The sequence below is a fragment of the Ammodytes marinus genome (assembly GCF_949987685.1).
Source record: "Ammodytes marinus genome assembly, chromosome: 18".
Classification (NCBI taxonomy): Eukaryota; Metazoa; Chordata; class Actinopteri; order Uranoscopiformes; family Ammodytidae; genus Ammodytes; species Ammodytes marinus.
The window spans coordinates 3,420,429-3,440,904 of NC_137222.1; the positions used below are offsets into that span (position 1 = coordinate 3,420,429).

At 40.2% G+C, this 20,476-nt stretch overlaps 1 protein-coding gene across 1 annotated transcript; it reads left to right on the top strand.

Annotated features, from left to right (window-relative positions):
• Positions 1-5,958: 5,958 nt before the first annotated feature.
• Positions 5,959-18,580, top strand: LOC307265003 (proteinase-activated receptor 1-like; the record flags this gene model as incomplete). Its single annotated transcript, XM_080046573.1, has 5 exons — positions 5,959-5,974; positions 6,681-6,760; positions 13,186-13,237; positions 16,843-16,875; positions 17,041-18,580. The coding sequence occupies 5 exons, from the start codon at positions 5,959-5,961 to the stop codon at positions 18,078-18,080; spliced, it is 1,221 nt and encodes a 406-aa protein (XP_079902699.1). The 3' UTR covers positions 18,081-18,580.
• Between the last annotated feature and the right edge of the window lie 1,896 nt (positions 18,581-20,476).

Below are 20,476 nucleotides of genomic sequence, written 5' to 3' on the forward strand. Positions count from 1 at the left end.
GTTGTAGTCAGTAAGCTGCAATTGAATATAGCTTAACATATAATGGAAAGAAAGCTGTTAATATTTTGTAATTTTCGGTATTTTTGCTGTAAATATCTTTGCTGAAAAGCTATCAATCGAGTCTTACCTTGTACAAAAATTTCCTACCACTTTTTTTGTATGAATGGTGTTTTTTTATATAAATAAATACGTCATCAAATCATCATTGTGATGTTGTACAAACACACCAACAAGAAACAATAGTAACTGGCTAAGAAGGCGGCCCGCCATATCATAGTTTGTATATTGCTGCCGTCTGCTGGTTGAAAGTGTGAAATGCTTCAGTGTCTCGTATTTATAAGGCTGTCATTTTTACATCATATCATTGTCCCAAGTTCTTGTCCCATCCAGCAGGTGGCGCTACTATACTGTTAATAAGAAGGTAAACTGAAGGATAGAAATTGTAGTTTTCACACACAATACATTTTTGCCCTGAATGTATAACAATAAACTCGGTAAGAGAAAGTACAACAAAGTATTGTTAAAGTCAAATACACTATTATAAAATAGAAACATTAGCAATACAAAATTACTTATTTTAAAACATATACAACAGACCTGTTTTTATATACAAAGAGATGTTTAGTGTTTGAAATAAAGAGGATCGAACATGGAAAATACTGCCAAGGAATGTGTATAAATGTTCAAAATTAAAGTATAAAGAATGTATGAGCCATATAACATTCTATTGTGTTTTTGTAATAGTCCATCCTTTGTATTAATAAACACTTTTTTGTAAAAGTATTGTTTAACTGACAACCTTTATTTGAACCCACTGTTTCCCCTAGAATTTTTTTTAGGCCTGGTGGTAAGAGCTGATAAAGAGTATGTGTGCCGCGTGCTTACCAAATTTCAAGAAAAAATTTACCAAAACGAACCCCATTTACAGCCCGTTAAAAATTAGGGCATAGGGTTATGCTTTCATACATTCAGTACATTTGTACATGTGGTGTTTCTCACAGGATTTTTAGATCCTGCTGGGTGAGAATGGACCTAGTGGGGTCTGGGGGCATGCCCCTGCAGAAGAAAACCTTATCCTTTAAAGTTAAATGCATTTGGTGCACTTTGAGAGGCGAAATCTGCCTATAACTATTTTCTGTAATAATTTGGAGACACAAGCTATGCAAACTATTGAAGAAAAACGCATGGATTTCAATAAAAAAACATTAAACACTAAGATCTAATATAGACAGGTCCTGTCTAGTACTCATTTCTGGAATAATCTGAATCACCTCATCTTGAAGCTAGCCTATTGAATTTTTTATTTTTTTTTATGCAAATAGCCTTGTTGAAAATAAATTAATCAACATAGGCTACTACACATCATGATTAGCGTATCAACATGTGCGCTACATAAGGAAAATTCCCAATTCCGACCATTATAATTCATCTAGCCTATTTCTCAATTTAAAACATAAAAATAAAGTAGCATTGAAAATACAAAAATATAAAGCTTGTAGGCCTACTATAGCCTGCTGTTTTCAAGATAACTTAACAGTTAAAACAATAAATACATTAATATGTCCCTTGAAAATAAATTAATGTTTTTCTGAGAATGCCAAAGGCAGTAGCAGTGTGGCACTTCTGTAAACTTACTGAAACGAGTGCATGCCGGTTTTTTCAGCGCTCTCTCTGCTGTTGATAGGCTACAGATTGGTTGTGTTGCCACGGCAACGTAGCAATTTTAACTTTCTAGGTTTTGCTCAGCACTTTTTCCTGTTCAACGTCCCTGTTACTGAGTCCTTAATTTCTCCATAGAGCAGGCACTGGTTTTATTTTCGCCACTAGTTCCACGTTTGCTTGCTAGTCATGCTTCTGCTCATTGGCTTCCGTGTTTAACAAGTGCTCACCGAATGCACACGCGCGTCGCGCGCAGACACACATACACACACACGCGCGTAGACACACAGATTAGCTGATGGGATGATCAAACGAGAGGTTGTAAAGACAGGCGCACACGAGGGGTAGACCGACAGTGCTGCGCAGACGCTCGCAAATGATTATTACGGAATCAATAAAACATTTATTTTATTTTTTTCAAGTCAGGCTGCTGTTGCCGGCCTGGCGGCCCCGCCAGGCCTATATAATGGTAGGGGAAACACTGGAACCATTACACGTTAGGGGTGACTCGAATAGTAGGCTATACAAATCTCTCTAATGTCGCAAAATTTAGTTATGAAACAAGGATCGTTCTATTCAGGTTATACAGGGAGGCTGAACATCTTATGGCTTCTCTCAAATCAATCATTATTAGGGCTGTCAAGCGATTAAAAAAAGTAATCTAATTAATTACTGGCTCTGTGATTAATTAATCTAAATTAATCGCATACTTATATGACCCTTTTTTGCCTGTTTATAAACAACTGTAGACTATCATACAGTTTGTTCTCTCTGTCTGTCTGTCTGTCTCTCTCTCTTCGTCTCTAGCTCTGTCTCCTCTCCTTAGCCAGGTTTCTAGGCTACATGAAATAAAATTAGAAACTAGGGGCGAATTCTCTAGTTAAAACCAAAAAAAAAAAACAGCAGGCTAAATGAAGACTGTCAATCTCCAAAACCGACAGCGCTGGACTGCCATAGCGCAGACTCATTCGCCATACTACTCAAAGTCAAAAATATTGAGACAGACAGACAGACAGACAGACAGACAGACAGACAGACAGACAGACAACACACACACACACACACACACACAAAAGTGAGACACTGAGGAAGATTGAGAGATACTTGAGTTTTGAACCTACATTGTTGGCGCCCACTAAATGAATAATTCACAGACACTGCGGAGAATAAAATAAACTGTCTTCTTACCTTCATGCTTATTTACCCGTGAAGGACATGTGCAGACATCCAAAAACCAAAGATGGCTCTATCAGGAACTGCGGTAGCTTTGAATATTCTTACGATTAATTTGTATGTAGTCACCACAATCGATAAGGTACGGCATTTTACCAATCAAAGTGCTTTACACTTCTGTCACATTCACCATTTTGACACACATTCACACACTGATGGCTGCTGCCCATCAGATATTCTAAGGCTGATCTATCTGCATTGTTTGCCTCTCATTAAACTGCTATTAGGAGCAACTTGGGGTTCAGTGTATTGCCCAGGGTCAGGGACACTTCGACATGTGGCAGGAGGAAGCAATCGAACCACAAACCCTGCGATTACCACCCTACCCGCTTTGCCACAGTCAGCTACCCAAAGCAGGAAGCTTCAGGCTACCAGAGTTTTCTAGACAAAATATCTGTCAGCGAAGCTCTGTGCAGCATCAACAAGCACTAACTTAATTATTTGTGGGTTAATTTTTTACATGCAGTAGCACAGGCTACAAAGAGTTCAGGGGCCGTATTCACAAAACATTTTATCTTAGCACTAAGAGTACTCCTAAGGAGCACTAAAAGTTCTTAGTAAGGAGTAATTTCTTAAAACCTATTCACAAAGCTAATAAGACCAACTTTTACTAAGGAATGGGAGGGACTCCTAAGCTAAGTCTAGAGGGCGGTGTTGACCCTGTTGCTATGGATGATGTCATGTTCATACCTTCTATGCCCACAGTGATTGGCTGAGAGGGAATGAGAGCTAAGAGTGAATTTATGATAGAAACACTGTGGGAGATATCCATATTGTGTCGCTGTATTAAAGTAAAGAGTTTTTATATATAATTAATGACAAGTGACACTGATTTAACATGAAACCAAGATACTGCAGGGTTTCCCACACATTATTTCACAATTAGCCTACAATAGCGCCACATAGGTCTATTCATTTTAAATTTTACAATTATTTGAATCGGAAAAAATATCCTCATTGAAGAGCTGCACGCCATGCACTCTCACTATATTTCTCTCAACGGCGGACTATGCAGCAATAGCCAGACAACGAGAAACCGGGAAATTCACCATTTAGAAACAACAGCCGGCGAAATCGTAACGTGCATGCGGAAGGAAAAAGGCGAGGCGCGCAACTATACAGTAGCGGACCTCTGGAACGGAGGAGATGCTGCGAAGCACCACATATAGGCCTCTAGTAGGAAATTAAACCCAAACGTGACACCAACAGTAACTTTCAGTGCATCGTAAACCCAAAGCAACTGCAGGAAAAGGAACTTAATAAATATTTTATTATATACATTTAATAAATATAGCCTAAATGTGTCTATACTTTCTAAATATAGCTTTACTAAGATCATTAACCCCTTACAGCTATCCAAAACACCATCAAATGATTGTCTGTGATTTACTCTTAGTGACTTAGGAGTCCTCTTGAGGACTCCTAGCTTTTCATAGATTTAGGAGCTAGTTTTAGCACTAAAATGCTTTGTGAATTACACTTATTTAAAAAAGTTAGAGTCCTAAAATTAGGAGTGAAACGCCCCTTATTTTTGAGAACTACTCCTAAATCAGCACGTTAGGACCTACTCTTAGCCTTAAAATGTTTTGTGAATACGGCCCCAGATATACATCTTGTCACTTGGTTGGTGTAACTAAATTACTTGCCAAATTAATTACATACTTATTTTTGCAACAAAACTTGAGTGCCTGGACATGGATTTTGTATGACATTTTTTGGCCATAACTATTCCTCAAGCTGGCTATGGAAGAGGTGTATATATTTTGACATATTCTGCTGGAGGGAAAACGTTTGTATCTGCTTACAGCAGCTTCATAAGAAGTCCCTGTTAAAAATGCAAGTGAATCGCTCTGAATGCACGCAATGCATCCATTTATTTATTCTTTCGGACAATTACACACAATACACAATTTTCTCTTTGACATATTCATACATATTTCTTTGTGTTATGGTCCGAAGGGTAGCAGGAGAAGCCAAAGGCTTATCAGGTACCCCCCCCCCCCCCCCCATTGTTATCAGATTCAGATACACAGATAAACAGCTACTGGTACAGATAAAACACAATTTTGCAATTTTTTCTCTGGTAGTCTAAACACATCTGCCAGTGGAATGATTCTTTCTAAAGCCAAATTGACTGTAGCTACTTTCATGTTAGACGGAAAAATTCCGGGTGTTCTGAACAGACAGCTGATAATTAAACATTTATCTTTCATTTGAATTTCAATAGTCACACATTCCATTAGGTTATCAATTGCAGAGCACATGGTATTTACGATTTCAAACCTTATATTTTCCATTATCCATTGTCACAGTCACACATGATAACCTGGATCTTGAGTACAAGTGTGTGAGTGATAACAGTAAACCACATCAAAGTATAATGACAAACTCAGACATGATAAGTTAGAAATAAAAAGGCCTTTGAACTCGCCTTGTGCCTACTCGGTAGATATGCTGTGAAATTTCACCCATACACTTTTCCAACTTATGTTTTAATAACAAGAAAGAGAAAAACTGTAATATCCAGAATTATTACATGTACTTAAATATTTAATATAACTGCCTCAATGCAGTTCACTGTCTGTCTGATTAATCAATCTACTGCTATAATTAGAGATTTATTTCAAACAAATAATGATGTGTTTATTCAACATGAGCTGTATTACGTTCCCTGAAGAGATTCCCCTAAAAATAGGAGGCTGAGCATTTGTCATGGCCACTGAAATGTCAGCATGTCTACTGTAGTTGAGAATAGTCAATTAAAGGTGTAGTCAGCAATTTCTCAAGAATTGTTTGTTGTCAAAATAAGTTTTTGACAGAATTGCGAACTCAACCTTTAAATACCAGAAGACACCAATTTATCTTGCAGTCCAGCTTCCTTTATTATTACAACACAAACATATGCATTCCGGTTTCCGGTGCTCTGGAACAAATGGAATCCCTGTTCAGTTTCAACAGCCTTCTTTATAGCACTGCCTCAAGAAAACATTTTAACGAGTGCCTTGGTGGAGTGCCAGTTTTACAAGAGAAATCTTCTTAAGTCACACTGGTTGATCGGGTTTCTACATGGTGTTGGATGAGGGTTTGACTGCCTGTCACTGATGTTTTAGTACATCTTAGATCTATTAAGTTGATTTTTTTAAATTTCAACAGTCTAGAACTGGATGTTTATTTGGTGACTGGAGCTACTGTTGATAAGCAGCTTTAGAAGACAAAGCAGGGCAGGATCAGACATTTTCTTGCAGATAGTTTTTCTTTTTTGCAGCTTGGCTGGGAATAGTCTGCTACTCTGCAACCTTCAAACTGATGAAACAGCACTATAAATACATGCACACGGCTCGAGAAGCAATAACCACAACATTTTCTCCCTTAAGGCTTTTTTGTTCTGGCAGTACATTTTAATTAAGGCAGACTGACAACTTTGTCTTACAAGATTTATTACTTTATGTACAGTGTGTTGGAGAAACGGTGGCTGTTTAAACTTGTTTAACTTGTCTCCTCTCTTCACTTTTTCACCTAGTCCTGCTCACACATTCCAATTGTGTTTGGATCTGGTTGTGTTTGTGCGATGATGGGAAAGGTGACAACATGCAATATGAGTCATAACTGGCTGCAGACAGACATAAGCTTATTGGTTTGACAGGCTGACAGTGGAAACAACACTGGAAGTTTGATCAGCAGCATACATGATCTGGGAATCGCAGGAAACACATGGAAAACAAACAAAGATTAAGAATATTTTAGGCTGATAATCCGTCTCCTGCTTTTATGACTTCATTTTTTGGCAGCACAATGTTTTCATCGTGTCCAAAGACAATTCTGTTGCTTCTGCTGTGTTTGTGTTCTGCCTCGGCTGCAGCCAAAAAAGGTAAGGAAGAATCACTTTTTTACCATGGGTGCTGCTATGCATAGACATTATAAAGTATAGACGCCGCATTGGGCGTTGAGCGCGAGAAATGCGGGCGCCATCTTGGACCGGTCACACGTTCCACTCAGTGTAGTCTGTTTGGCAGGTGGAATGAACTGTCAGCGCATGTAATTAATCATATCTCATTAAATACCAAACTGATTTTCACGCGGTTTTCTTTGCTGCAAAGATCATACATGTAGCTAAGATACAGGGCACAAGTTTCGACGTGTTTTAATATTCATAGTGGGCTTAACAGTCATAGAAGATTCTGATATGATATAAGTAACCAGACGTCCGAGTCACACACTTCGTCCGGGAGGAGATTGAAACTAGGGATGGGCATTTTAAGAAATTTCATTGATCGATCATCGGGAAAATTAACGAGCAATTAGGGCTGGGCGATATATCGAATATATTCGATGTATCGCGAGATGTGCTCCAGGGGATGTATAAAATGACCCTATCGCGACCATCGAATACAAATTGGCACGTAATGTGTTTTTTTTAGCCGCCACCGGCAAACTCGCTGGTGTTCGCTTCTCTCGCTCTTTCCTGTGGCTCTCTGCCTCACAGACTCACATGCATTGGCAACTCACTCACTCACCCCTCCCAACCAGAGTCTCCTGGGCGTGCACCTGTGACGTAGTCTGTGCCTTGTGAGTGTTTACTTTAATCGCCATGTGAAAACAACGACGAGAGGGGGAGAAAAAAAGACGAGGGCTCTTGTGCTCTTATGACAGCCGAACGAGCGGGTGGAGGGGGCGCGAAAGACGGCGATGGTGGCCGTCGTTCATAGCATGGACCTTTTTTGTAGACGGGCGCTTGACAGCATAAGCGGCCGCTGTACAGAGCCTGGTCCTTATGAGAGGAAGGCGAACGAGCGCCGGGGGAGTTTTTGGTCCAACGTCACACAACCACGGCATCCCATTTATTACGGGCAGCCTTTTATAATAGGTCCATGTCAGCACCAAGGGAGGTGCACACCGTTTATTAACTAAAAGTCTATGTAAAGTAGGCTACATTTGCGAGCATTTTTTATAAAATAAAACAGTGTTTTAGTGATAATGCAGGAGGGCTAGATCAATAGGTATGAATAGCATCCAGGAATGGTGCATCGGTTAGAATGCAAGGAATGATGATGATGAGACTTTGCTTTCTTAGACTATAGGCTATTATTCTCAGCCGTATTTATTTAAATCCTCTGATTGTCTTCCAGTTTTATTTTCATTAACTAAATACAGGAGAATCAAACAATAAGACCCTGTTTCCACCTGGCATTAATATGTGGTTTTTAGGATCCGATCGCGCTAACTACAGGTGGAAACACGCTCAATGCGCATTGAATGCGCATTGAGATTATCCACATTCGGAGGTGGTTTGAGACCACATATCCACATACCCATTAACAGTGGAAACACGTATGCGTATCTCATACACATTAGGCCCCGCCCACTCAACTGCGGCGAGTGACTGGGCGGAAAGGCGTACTCATTCACGCGACAATTCACGTCATAAAAGCGCACCGTTGCAGGTAAATAATAAAGTCTATGTGTGGAACAACTGTGGTCAAGCCAGCGGTCTCTTGTTTTTGCATGGTCAAACCAGCCGCTTCTTTATTTAGGCTATTCCCCCCGTGTTGTTGTGAGCACAGAGACGGCTCGGTGCAACTGATAGAGACAGTGAGCGAACAGCTCTGGCTGCGGCAGCTTCGTGACATCGTAGCAGTGGGACACAGTGTAGCCAGCTGATTCATTTAATGACGAGGAAAAACACCACACAATAAACAGTGCCGCGCTCACATTTTCGCCAAAACACACTGACTCTCTTCACTCTAGCCGAGGTGACTACACAAGGCGGAAATGATTCTTTCGACCAACTGTGGTCAAGCCAGCGGTCTCTCGTTTTTGCTCGGTCAAACCAGCCGCTTTTTTATTTATTCCCCCCGTGTTGTTGTGAGCGTGTATTTAGCCTACTACTATCTATGGCGTAAACACACAGAGACGGCTCGGTGCAACTCATAATAGAGACAGTGAGCGAACAGTGCTGGCTGCGGCAGCTACGCAGTGGGACACAGTGTAACCAAGTGATTAATTTATTGACGAGGAAAACACCACACAATAAACAGTGCTGTGCTCACATTTTCACCAAAACACAAGACTCTTGCCGAGGTGACCATAGACATTATAAAGGGATTTATAATGTCTATGGTCGTGGATGGTCAATACTTCTTCTTCTTCTTCTTTTATTTCCGGCAGACTAGGCAAGGGCGGGGCACTGCTGCCCCCGCCGATTAAAAACAACAGTAGCCTATAAGCGGAAATTATGTACGAGCTGATTTCCATACAGCGCGGGGAATTCGAATCCGGATCGCAAACGCGCATAGAAGACGCATTGTTAAGGCCAGGTGTGAACAAGCATATTACATTTACATATAACGATCGGATTCCTCAGAACCACATATTAATGCCAGGTGGAAACAGGGTCTTAGGCAGGTAACAGAGGGACGATGAGCCACCTGCTGTTTGCTCTCGCATGAATCTCTCTCTCGGACTAACAGGCAGAAAACGAAACTTAACTTATACACTATAGACTGGGAGCAACTGCTCTTAAAGCGACAGTAACCATTATACATGTCAGAGCCTTTTATACACATAGACTACTATTATGGATCAAAACCGGTTCTGCATTTAAAGTGTGGCTGCTATCTTCAGGGGGTTAGTGGTGATAAACAATTAGTAAGTGGTTGTAATGAGTCATAATTAGTGTTCTCAGTTTACAGATTAACAGAAGATGGAAAAAAAACAGTTTCCAAATAAAATAATGCTGGATCCATTGTATGGGAGTGGAAGGATGTGGAATAATCAATACAATGTGCAAACTCTTTGCCATATGCAAGTTTCAAATTGTTCCAATAGAAAGCACTAAAGAATATAAACATGTTTCATGTAGCCTAATGCATTGTTAGTGCAGACACATTTTGCAGAGACTATTTAAATCATATTACTGGTGTGATGTTATGCAAAAAGATTTATTAAATTGAGCATTTAGGATGTGCTCTAGAGGAGATTTGAAATATATCGAGATATATATCGTGCATCGAGATATAGTAAAGAAATATCGAGATATTGATTTTTGCCCATATCGCCCAGCCCTACGAGCAATTATTGAGCAATCGTTATCTTTTTTTACATATTAAAAAATGCCAACAGAACATCCAAAATACAGCGTTTTACCATCGACTGTATACAAGAGGTTTTTACTCAATTACATCTTTATTCCAAGATCTTCCAGGCAAACAACAATCTATTAAGACAAGGCAACTTTTTAAAATAAAATAATAATAAAATGCGGCGCTGGTTAAAGCCCGAGGCTATGAGCCAACAAGGAGCCAATGCTACGATAACTTTAAAGTTTAAACACATATGCGCCTCCTAAGATGCTGCCAAAGACTGCATAAGGGCACGGCACGTTTCTCTGAGTGGTAAAGAACCTAACGTTACTTCATCTAATAAACAAAATGTGCAAATTAGTTCCCTGATGAAGGCGAAGTAGGAAAGCATGGACGCTAAAGTTAGCCGCTAATACTAGCGGCGCTAACGTCACACGTTAAACAGGGTCGGATGTAGGCTTCAATGTACAAGTGGTACATAATTCGGTTTGTTTAAGTGCTGTACTTATACAAGGTTTCACAATGCTTAATGAACTTTGTTATTTTCTGTTCTAAAGCTGTCCGGTCCGATGCCAAACTTTGCCTTGACTTCTTCCTGTTTGTTTTGACATCTACGGCAGCTCGCAGGCTGCTGCCTGAGCCTGTTCTGTTGTCTCCTACTACTAGTTAAGTATGTCCCCCTGCTGGTAGGATGTTTAATTGCTGCCCATACAGTCTATGGTGCTGCCACATAGTGAAACTCATTGCTGTGCTGCTGGACTCACACTGCGCAACACAACGGCTATATGATCGATAACAATTTCACGTGCTCGACAATATTCTTAACGAGCAATGATCGATTAATCGATCAAGTATGCCCATCCCTAATTGAAACGGAGGATGTGTTTCTGCTTGGGGAACATATTGAGGAGACACAGTTTGGCATCGACAACCACCATTCCGACTTGTTGTCATTGGTTGTGTCTGTCTTTCACAAATTAAGGCTGCATGCACCACATTGCCAAACTCGCCTCGCTTGAATTTCTCTTCGGAGTAAAATGCGATTGTAAGGATGGTTAACTTTATTTTATGCATTTGAGTATTATTGTTTGCTGTTGTTTGATTTTCCCTTAATTTAATACTTTTGATTGCTGTGGTTTTGTATTGAATGTGTTTTTAAATGTACCGCGCTGCAAGGCACGCATTGATTTCCTGTCTGTGTCTGAGGAACCAACTCGAGACTAGACTGAACTTGGTATTCCCCCCCTAGTATAGAACATTGGACAACCAAGAAGACTTTGCTTTTAAATAATCCCGTCCTCTTTTAAGAGGCAATTGCCTAACAAGCTTGTGTTTTAAATTAGAGAAATAAAACATATTTTTACATGAACACTCATGTTGTCCTTCTCTTTTAATGAGATATTATATACACTGGTTTTTATTTATAGGCTATTTAATTAGCCTGGAAATCCAGACCCTGATATCTTGAACGATAGAGGGTCTGGCGACGATCATTAGTAATTTCCAACTCAAGGGGCGGCTCCTACTCGTGCATTTCAAATGCCACTGCACGCAGTTGGATAGCACTACAACCAATCAGAGCGATGCACAAGGCGACGTAAGCCCCTTTCGTTTAGCGAACAGCTGTTAAACTGTTAAATTAAACGTTTGCCGTTGTCGGTCGGCAAAATAGAACATTCCACTTACTTGCTAATGAAAGATTTGAGTGCCGTCTTCCAAATCGTTAAGGGTCGAGGCCAAAGCAGTCTCAAACTCACACAACATATCCGCAGCCATATTTGATGTTTACTATCACGGCTTCGACGTTGCATGCACGTCACTGTCGTCATCCGGTTACGTCCTCCCCAGAGCACCATATAAAGGGCTCTGACGCGCCCATATTAGATAGAACCAATTGAAACGTGAGCCCAGATTTCTGGTCTTCTTGATAAAGCTTCAACGGAGCGTGTCCAGACCAACACGCGCAGCAAATTTAATTTGCCAGCGCCTAGTGGCAGGTCTGGGAATGCCAGGCTACTATTTAATGCCTTCATGGGAAACATCCACCCTTCATATGTACCATGCTCGACTACTCCTCCTAAATTGCCCCGAGCTAACTCCAGTTTAGGAATAACTGCCTTTTCATGTAGTGCCCCTAATTCATGGAACGCTCTGCAGAGCAATTTAAAAATGACTGCTCTTCCTACTCTTGGTTTATTTGAATCTATGATTTCTGAATTTTACACATCTGACTGTAACTGTTTTAGCTGAATTCATTGTTCATTTAGTATTTTATTTTTGCTTTTGTTTTGTATTTTGTATAGGCCTACTTTATTTAAATTAATATATTTTATCCTATTTTATTTCTGTTCTCCGTTTATGTTATCCCTGTGATTGTCTTTATTGTGTATGCTCGTCACTGTAAATGAATAAATATATTTATATATAGCCTAATCATATATTGTTAACTTATTAAAATAGCTGACTTTACTGCCCCTATCTGTTTCTGCTTCCCTTTTCGGGGGATGTTCCTCGTTTTGATCTCGGACGTCTGGTTACTTATATCATATCAGAATCTTCTATGACTGTTAAGCCCACTATGAATATTAAAACACGTCGAAACTTGTGCCCTGTATCTTAGCTACATGTATGATCTTTGCAGCAAAGAAAACCGTGTGAAAATCAGTTTGGTATTTAATGAGATATGATTAATTACATGCACTGACAGTTCATTGCACCTGCCAAACAGACTACACTGAGTGGAACGTGTGACCGGTTCAAGATGGCGGCCGCATTTCTCGTCAGCGTCAATAGGCAGTAGCGGCCAACGCGGCGTCTATCCTTTATAATGTCTATGCTGCTATGTGTGTGTGTTGGTGGGAGGGTGCGGGGTTAAACATTTAATTTTAAAACCTGTCAAAGATTATTGAATCATAAAATGTGGTGCAGTGATGTCTCACCTTTCTAAAACAAATGCTTCTAACATATCCAATATTTCTTAGCAAAAGGTGGATGTTATATGGAATTTAACCTGTAGTCTTTGTCTATAGTAGAATAATGTACTTTTGCTCCCCTAATATTAGTTAATAATTTCACAGTATAAATTGTAATACTACAAAGTTCAAGTGCATTTTTCATTCATCGATGTTGTATATTCAATATTTAGCCAAAATGTAATCAATGCAGGCAAACGTTTAGCAGATATTCTCTTGTCTCTTTCCCTGTCTGGTGCCAGGTCCAAAAGACGCAGCTTCCGACTCTGGAGTCCGGTGTCCCCAGCCAGAAAGGCCAGTACCAAGTGAGCAGCATTGTGACAATGTTCAGTAAAATTAACCCCTAGATGTACATTTTAAACCTTCTATTTATACTAGTATGAAAAAAAAGACATTATGGAAGCAAAATAACCAAAAATCTCACATTGACCAGCGCTTGAAAGAACAATGTTTTTGCCTGCAGTATTTCACTTTAAGGACTAGGTAGGATTACTTGATCAATAACTTAACAGTTTCAATATTTAGATACGATTTTGATACCATTTATTTTGTAGGCAGCATGAGGCATTTATTGTTCTTTTGTTTGTTTGCTTGTTTGATTTGCATTATACAAAGGCAGCTAATGGAAGAGAAACTATGAAGAAAGAGAGGAGAGGTTATTTTATAGCATAAGTACCAATGCACTCCATACATCCCATGTGTGCTTTTTTCCCATTAACAAAAAAAAACATCCTGGAGTTCACTTAACAGACAACATAGACACTAAACTGCAATACAATTAGCAAACTGCTCATTTCCAATATGATCATTTCCTGGCCGCATTAGAGGATGTCTTGGCTCATAATGATCCACTGCTGAATGAGCACTTAGAAGACAAATCGGGTACTGGTCTACATGTGGTTTGTGGTTCTTGAGAACCACAAACTTGTCAGAGATCCAATCTCTGTACGCTAAAGAGAGGGCATTTGGCATTAAAGGTCACATATTATGTTAAATGCACTTTTTAAATGTGTTCTAACGTATCCATGGGTCCACGGTGTGCCTAGAGCAGTGGTTCTCAAAGTGCGGCCCGCGGGCCAGCATATCTGGCGGCCCGCGTTGAATTATGAATTATTAAAAAAAAATATATATAGGGGAAGGTGGGGTGATTTGTGCATTTTGGAAGTTGCAAAACCCCTTGTTTCTAGAAAACCGTGGACGAAATTGGAAATGTGACCACATATTTAAGAAGAGCCATCCATTTGACTCATCCTGTAAAGAAGGGAGACACAAGGAATAAGATATAAGCACATTTAAGCTCAAAAAACTGTGTTTTGCCTTTCAAAGTAAAATTTCCATGATCAAGGTTTTTTGATTATTGTGTCTGAACAATTATAGACACGTTTGAAAACATTTGACACATGTTTTAGTGCTTTGGTATGCTACACTTTGAGTCTATATAGTTAGCACAATGTCAACCCTAAATTGCTGCATCATGCCTATTATCCAAAATTCTGGGGATGGGGTGATTTGTGCACAAGGGCCTGGGTGAGTTATAAGTAAGTAAGTAAGTAAAATGTATTTATAAAAGCACATTTATGACAGTTTGCACTGTCCAAAGTGCTGTACATAGTGCATTCAGTAGGTAAACAATGAAGGTAAAATAACAATAACCAAAATAAAAGACGTAAAGCCCATACATCCACATAAACACAGATAGTAGTGCAGAGGTAAGTAAGTAGTGCAGAGGTTAATGGGGAGGAAACACCAGGGTGTACATATGGGTTTTGAGCCTTGATTTAAAGGCAGAAATGTAGGGGGAATCACATTTGTCAGGTGGCAGTTGGTTCCACAAGCACGGAGCAACTAGTGCAAAGTACATTTCTGAGAGTTGTGCCAGTGGCATGGCTGTATACGCTGGTCACCAAAAGAAAGTGATTGTCTACAGTAGCTCAGAAGAGAGTGACATCTCAATTCCACTTAACGACACCACTGATGAGAGTTCAGATGGCCAGAAAGATGATGATGGTGACTTTGTCATTGTGACACAATGACGCACAAATCACCCCACTACGTGGGGTGATTTGTGCGACAAGACAACTTTTTTTCCGAAAGCTATATTTCTTAAACAGTTTATTCCAGATCCAAAGTTTTTATTGCCAGGGATGCACAACATCCTGAAATATATGTACATATTTGAGTTGGAGACATAACTGTCAAGGCCTCACTTTAAAATCACTTTGAGTAAAAAGTTGCACAAATCACCCCACCTTCCCCTATATATAATTTTTTTTTTTTTTTTTATTGAAACGCACGGAGGGGATGCGTCCCCCGTAACAGTAAAAACAGTACAGGGGTCGAAACACTTAAATATCCCTCCTAATTGTTTGTATTCATTCCCCACTTATTAAACTTGCGAAGTTCGGCTGGCCTCTGCCTCTCGTTGCAGACGGCTGGTCAGCCTCCCGCAGTGCAGCAGGCAGTGTAGTGGTCCCAATGTAAGTTGTTAGATAGTGAGCTTGTCAAGCCCAATACGATGCACTTTCTCACATTCGAGGTGAATTAATTAGGTCAAGTGTCTAAGGATGGATGCTAACATTATCTGGTTTCTAACCCTTTTGCCTAAAGTTTAGCTAACAAACTAATGTTAGCTAGCTAGCTGCTGATAGCCATGGAACTATCTGCCTAGTTGACTGCTGATAGCCCACCCTGTTTATTTCCAATGTATAGTGTCATAATAGTTAACACTGCTGCTGCATCATGAGTAGTGAGTCCTACAAAAAAACACTCCAAAAGGTGATACGTTTTCAATGTGTAGAAAGTTTTGAACAATAAAGTAGAATAAATATTTGAATGCAATACAGAATGCCTCAGTGCCTTGATTTATATTCCATTAGATGTGTGTCAATGGGAGCGAGTTGCCTTTTCCTTAACATTTCCACCATAAATAAATACAGAAGACACAAATTACTGCATAAAAATTAACCAAAATGCACAAAATGAAGTGTTCGAACCTCAAATTTTTCTGGGGGACAACCCCCAGACCCCCGCTTTTAATGTGTGTTCCCCAATGTTGAAATGAGACCTAGCCCTTCATTTATTACTTTAAATGTGTTAATTACACAGTATTGGATGCTGACCAATACATGTAAACTGTAAAGACGCAAAGACGCTGGCCATTGAAATTATTTCAGTTTTTTATTTTTTTTTCCTTCGGCGGCCCTCGGTCCAATGTTGGGTTCCTAAATTGGCTCTCAGCTATCAAAAGTTTGAGAACCCGTGGCCTAGAGACTGCCAAAATATTTTGAAAAATAACAATCTCTCCTTTTCTCACTCTCCCCCTTTCTGAAACCCCCACCCCTCCCCCCCGATATACTCCAGTCAGAATTCTCCTCGTTTCTGACCTCAAAAACTGGAAAGCCAGAAGCTTCCACTGTGCAGCCCACACCCCTATTTCTTATTGGTCCACAGCCCTGACAGACAGAGGGCGAGGCGTATCTGGCTTCGCTTCCGGACAGGGGGCGGTGGGAGCTCAAAGATTGTATATTTACGAGGGGAGCTGCAGCTCTTAAACAATTAAAGAAAAACGTATTAGGGACCACTAAGACCATATAATATGGTGTATAATAGAACCGAAAAGTGTATAATATGGGAGCTTTAAGTCTGACTCATTTCCAGTGGGGGTTAGCATCTGCGAGGGCTGCGGTTTGTCACTAATCGCGTTTGTGGTATTGATGGACTGGATATCTAGGCGTAGTTGTGGCTAGGAGGGGTTGCAGTAGGGTGAGCTCATTCGGTGTAGAAATGAAGTAGGTTGCTCTTTTCATCGCCTCTCAGATAACCAGTGGAGGGCAAGGATTTTAACACCTTGTGTAAAATATCTCAGTCCTGTATCTTGACTCATTTTTTTCTCTCTCCAGGCGGTGCAGGATTTGGAGCCGACCGTACAGATGGTGATGTCCCCAAATTGATTTTTCCACAATTAAAATCAATGAATCCAAAATAAATGTTCTATACTATATAAATGTTAATACCTTCATTAAACAATATTTTGTCTCTCTCCATGCCCTGTGGGATTTGGTAATATACCTGATCGACATGGGAATGTCTCCAAATAGTTTCTACAGATTGTGGGCTGCATAATGGAACCAACGCCAGCAGAATCTCAGAAGATGCAAGGCAGTTTCTAACAGGCCCTGTTTCCACCATCCTCATGCCTTCCTTCTACACTCTGGTCTGCCTCATCAGTGTGCCGATCAACATCTATGCAGTGGTGGCCTTCGCTTTTAGAATCCGGCCTAAAAAACCGGCTGCGATCTATATGCTGAACCTGGCCTGCGCTGACCTGATATTTGCATTGCTACTGCCCTTCAAGATCTCTTACCACTTCGGCGGCAACAACTGGATTTTCGGCCCAATAATGTGCCGTGTGGTCACTGCAGCCTTTTACTGGAACATGTATAGCTCTGTTCTCATCATAACTTGCATCAGTGTGGACCGGCTCCTTGGTGTAGTCTACCCTATCAACTCCCTGACTTGGAGAAGCACTCGGAAATCAATCATAGCCTGTGTAGCCATGTGGATAATATCTTTTGCTGGTTCGGTGCCCCTCCTCATCTTCGAACAGACTTTTAAACTTGAAGAATTGAACATCACCACCTGCTATGATGTTCAGCCTATAGATGAGCGAATCACGCGCTACAAGATCTACTTCATCACCCTCTGCTGTGCCATCTTCTTCTTGCCTCTGCTCATCACACTGGTGTCCTACACTCGGGTGATCTGGGTGCTGGGTGGGGGCCAACACAGTGACCCAGGTTCCTCACGCAGAAGAAACAGAGCAGTGGTGATGGTTTTAACAGTGCTGGTGATGTTTGTGTTGTGTTTCACACCCGCAAACTGCTTACTCCTAGCACATTACTCTCAAGTTCATGAAGAAGTGAAGAGGAGTGATGACTTCGCTGATCCCTCCTATGCAGTCTATCTGGTGTTCATGTGTTTGGGAAGTCTGAACTGCCTGCTGGATCCTCTGCTCTACTACTTTGGATCGTCCCAATGCCAGAAACAACTCTCCAGTCTGCTGAGATGTCAGAAGATTGCACAGGGCAGTAAAGGCAGTACGGCATCATACATTTCATGCCGATCCAACAGGTTGTAACTGGTCAAAGTGTGTGTTTTCTATAAATATTCTGTTAAACTTTTGACATTATAAAATGCTTACATGTTTGCACTATATGATATATATATATATTAAGATGCAAGTGAACATATAGGTATTTCATAATGGACGAAAACTACTTTGTACTTTTGAAAATGTGTTGCTATTTTTACCACTTAAGTTCTCTGTATTCATACATCATCATATCAGTGTGATAGTGCTACAAACATAATCAAGAATCAACAGAAATGGTCTTAGTAGCCTACATGTCCCACCTTATCCCAGTTTGTTTATTGCTGCCCTCTGCTGGTGGGAAATGTATTAAGTCGTATAGAGCTGTCCTTTTAAACCATTGTGCAAGTTTTTTTCCTTCCAGCTGGTAGTGCTGCAATACTATTAATAAAAAGGTAAACTGAAAATGTGTTGTATTGGTCTTCATCAGATAGGTGCAAGCATTTGCCACATTGTGAATGCCAGAGAACACCTCAGTCCCCTCAATGCCTGCCTGCTTCTGGAGTCCTTCATCCCTGGCTTTGTAGGCGACATAAATGTTTACGAATAAGGTAAAGACCTCCTGGATGTCGTCGTCAGAATACTGAAATACACCAAAGAGAATAAAACCCATCGTTACTGTTGCTTCATTAAGTTTCTTGGTCTGATTTTTCACTTGCCGCAAAATGCATCACTGAGCGTGAGAAATAAGTGATTCAAAAAACATCAGAACAGATTTGAACTAAATGACTTCAACACAGACACACACTAGTAGATTAGGGCTGACCCTGAATAGTCGACTAAACTGTAATTAGTTGGGTAAGACTGTCAGTCGATAAGTTGCAAAAAAAAAAAATTGTGTCAGAATAAAACAAGCGTACATGGTTGGACAATGTGGTATTTTTATATGGGGTGACAGAGACAGGAACTGACTACTGAATACTCTCAGCAGTGACACTTCACGTTAATTCATTACATGCTGTCTATGGTTTAGCACTGCTGCTCACACACAATTCATAAAATGTGTGTCAAGCGCAGCTAAGCAAGTCAGTGGCACTAAGCTGACGGCGCTAAGCTTACAGTGCTAAGCTAGTGAGGCAGGAAAAATATTGACCAACGGGCATCATTTGCGCAGTTAAGATATCACAGCAGGCTCAACTTACTCCATTCAGATAACATGGCATGCTAAAATAAAGCTGAAAGCTAAACAAATAGCATCTAATAGCGGCAAAGGCTAAAATGCAAGCAATACTGGACTTTTTACCCTCATATTTTTAATTTATCTGATTCAAAAAAATAAATGTAACCAGCCAAAACAATACTAGAAATACATATGAAATACATTAACATTGCTCTGCAAACTTTATTCTTACCTTAAACTTCAGTCCACGTTCAGCCAACTGATAAAAAATGACCGCAGATGACAAGATTTGAATCCTCCCACTTCACAGTTCAAAGAGTGTAAACACAACAGATCATTGCTCGTTGTCAGGGTTTACATAAAAACATTGTCTGATTACGTACAGTATATCTTGTTAAGGAGGCAATGCACAATGTCTTATAATACTAACAAATGCAGATTAAGTCGAGGACTAGATTTGTTTTTGTAGAGATAAAAACATATTTTCATTGTAAATATCACAGGTGAAATTGTGTAACATTTACATCCTTTCAGAACCATTTTTTTCAGTGTGGGTCTTCATTGGTAATTAGAATCAGGCTTATTGCCAAGTAGGTTCAGACATTTGCCTTAGTATTTTAGTGCATAAAAACCGTAAGAGAAAAATAAAATAAGTACTGCAAAACATAACATGTTAAATACATATAAAATACAATTGAATAAACAATAAATTTTAAATAACATCCCAAACCGGTTGAATAACTGGCGGGCTGATGGCTGACCGTGGCAGACCAATCGAGGAAATCTTTCCACAACGTATCAGGACGAGTAGCCCATTAAAAAAGCTTTCTTCACTACATACACTGATGGCATCGGCAACAAAAAAATCATGACAACACCAACCTTAAGAGGCTACATAAGCATGAAAACACTGACACTCCTCACCATATTCAATTCAATTCACTTACCGGTTTTCCTGTAACGCTCCTCAATGTCACGCTGGTAAACTGTCAATCTGGACAGCGACATTCACCCAATTTCAAAGCATTGTCCAGCTGCTCACATGTTTGGTAATCCTCTCATAAAGGTGTTTTAAATCCCTGTACCCCGTCCTCGACTAGGCCAAATACCTTCTCCACCAAACATTAAACAAGGAAAGCAGGAGAGTGCCTTCTTCTGATCGCTAGCCGTTAGCCATTTCTTCTTGGCAAACGCAGTTTGGCTGATCCCGTGGACGGTATACACCATAGCATTTTACCTCCAATTTTTCCTCCAGAATGAGCGT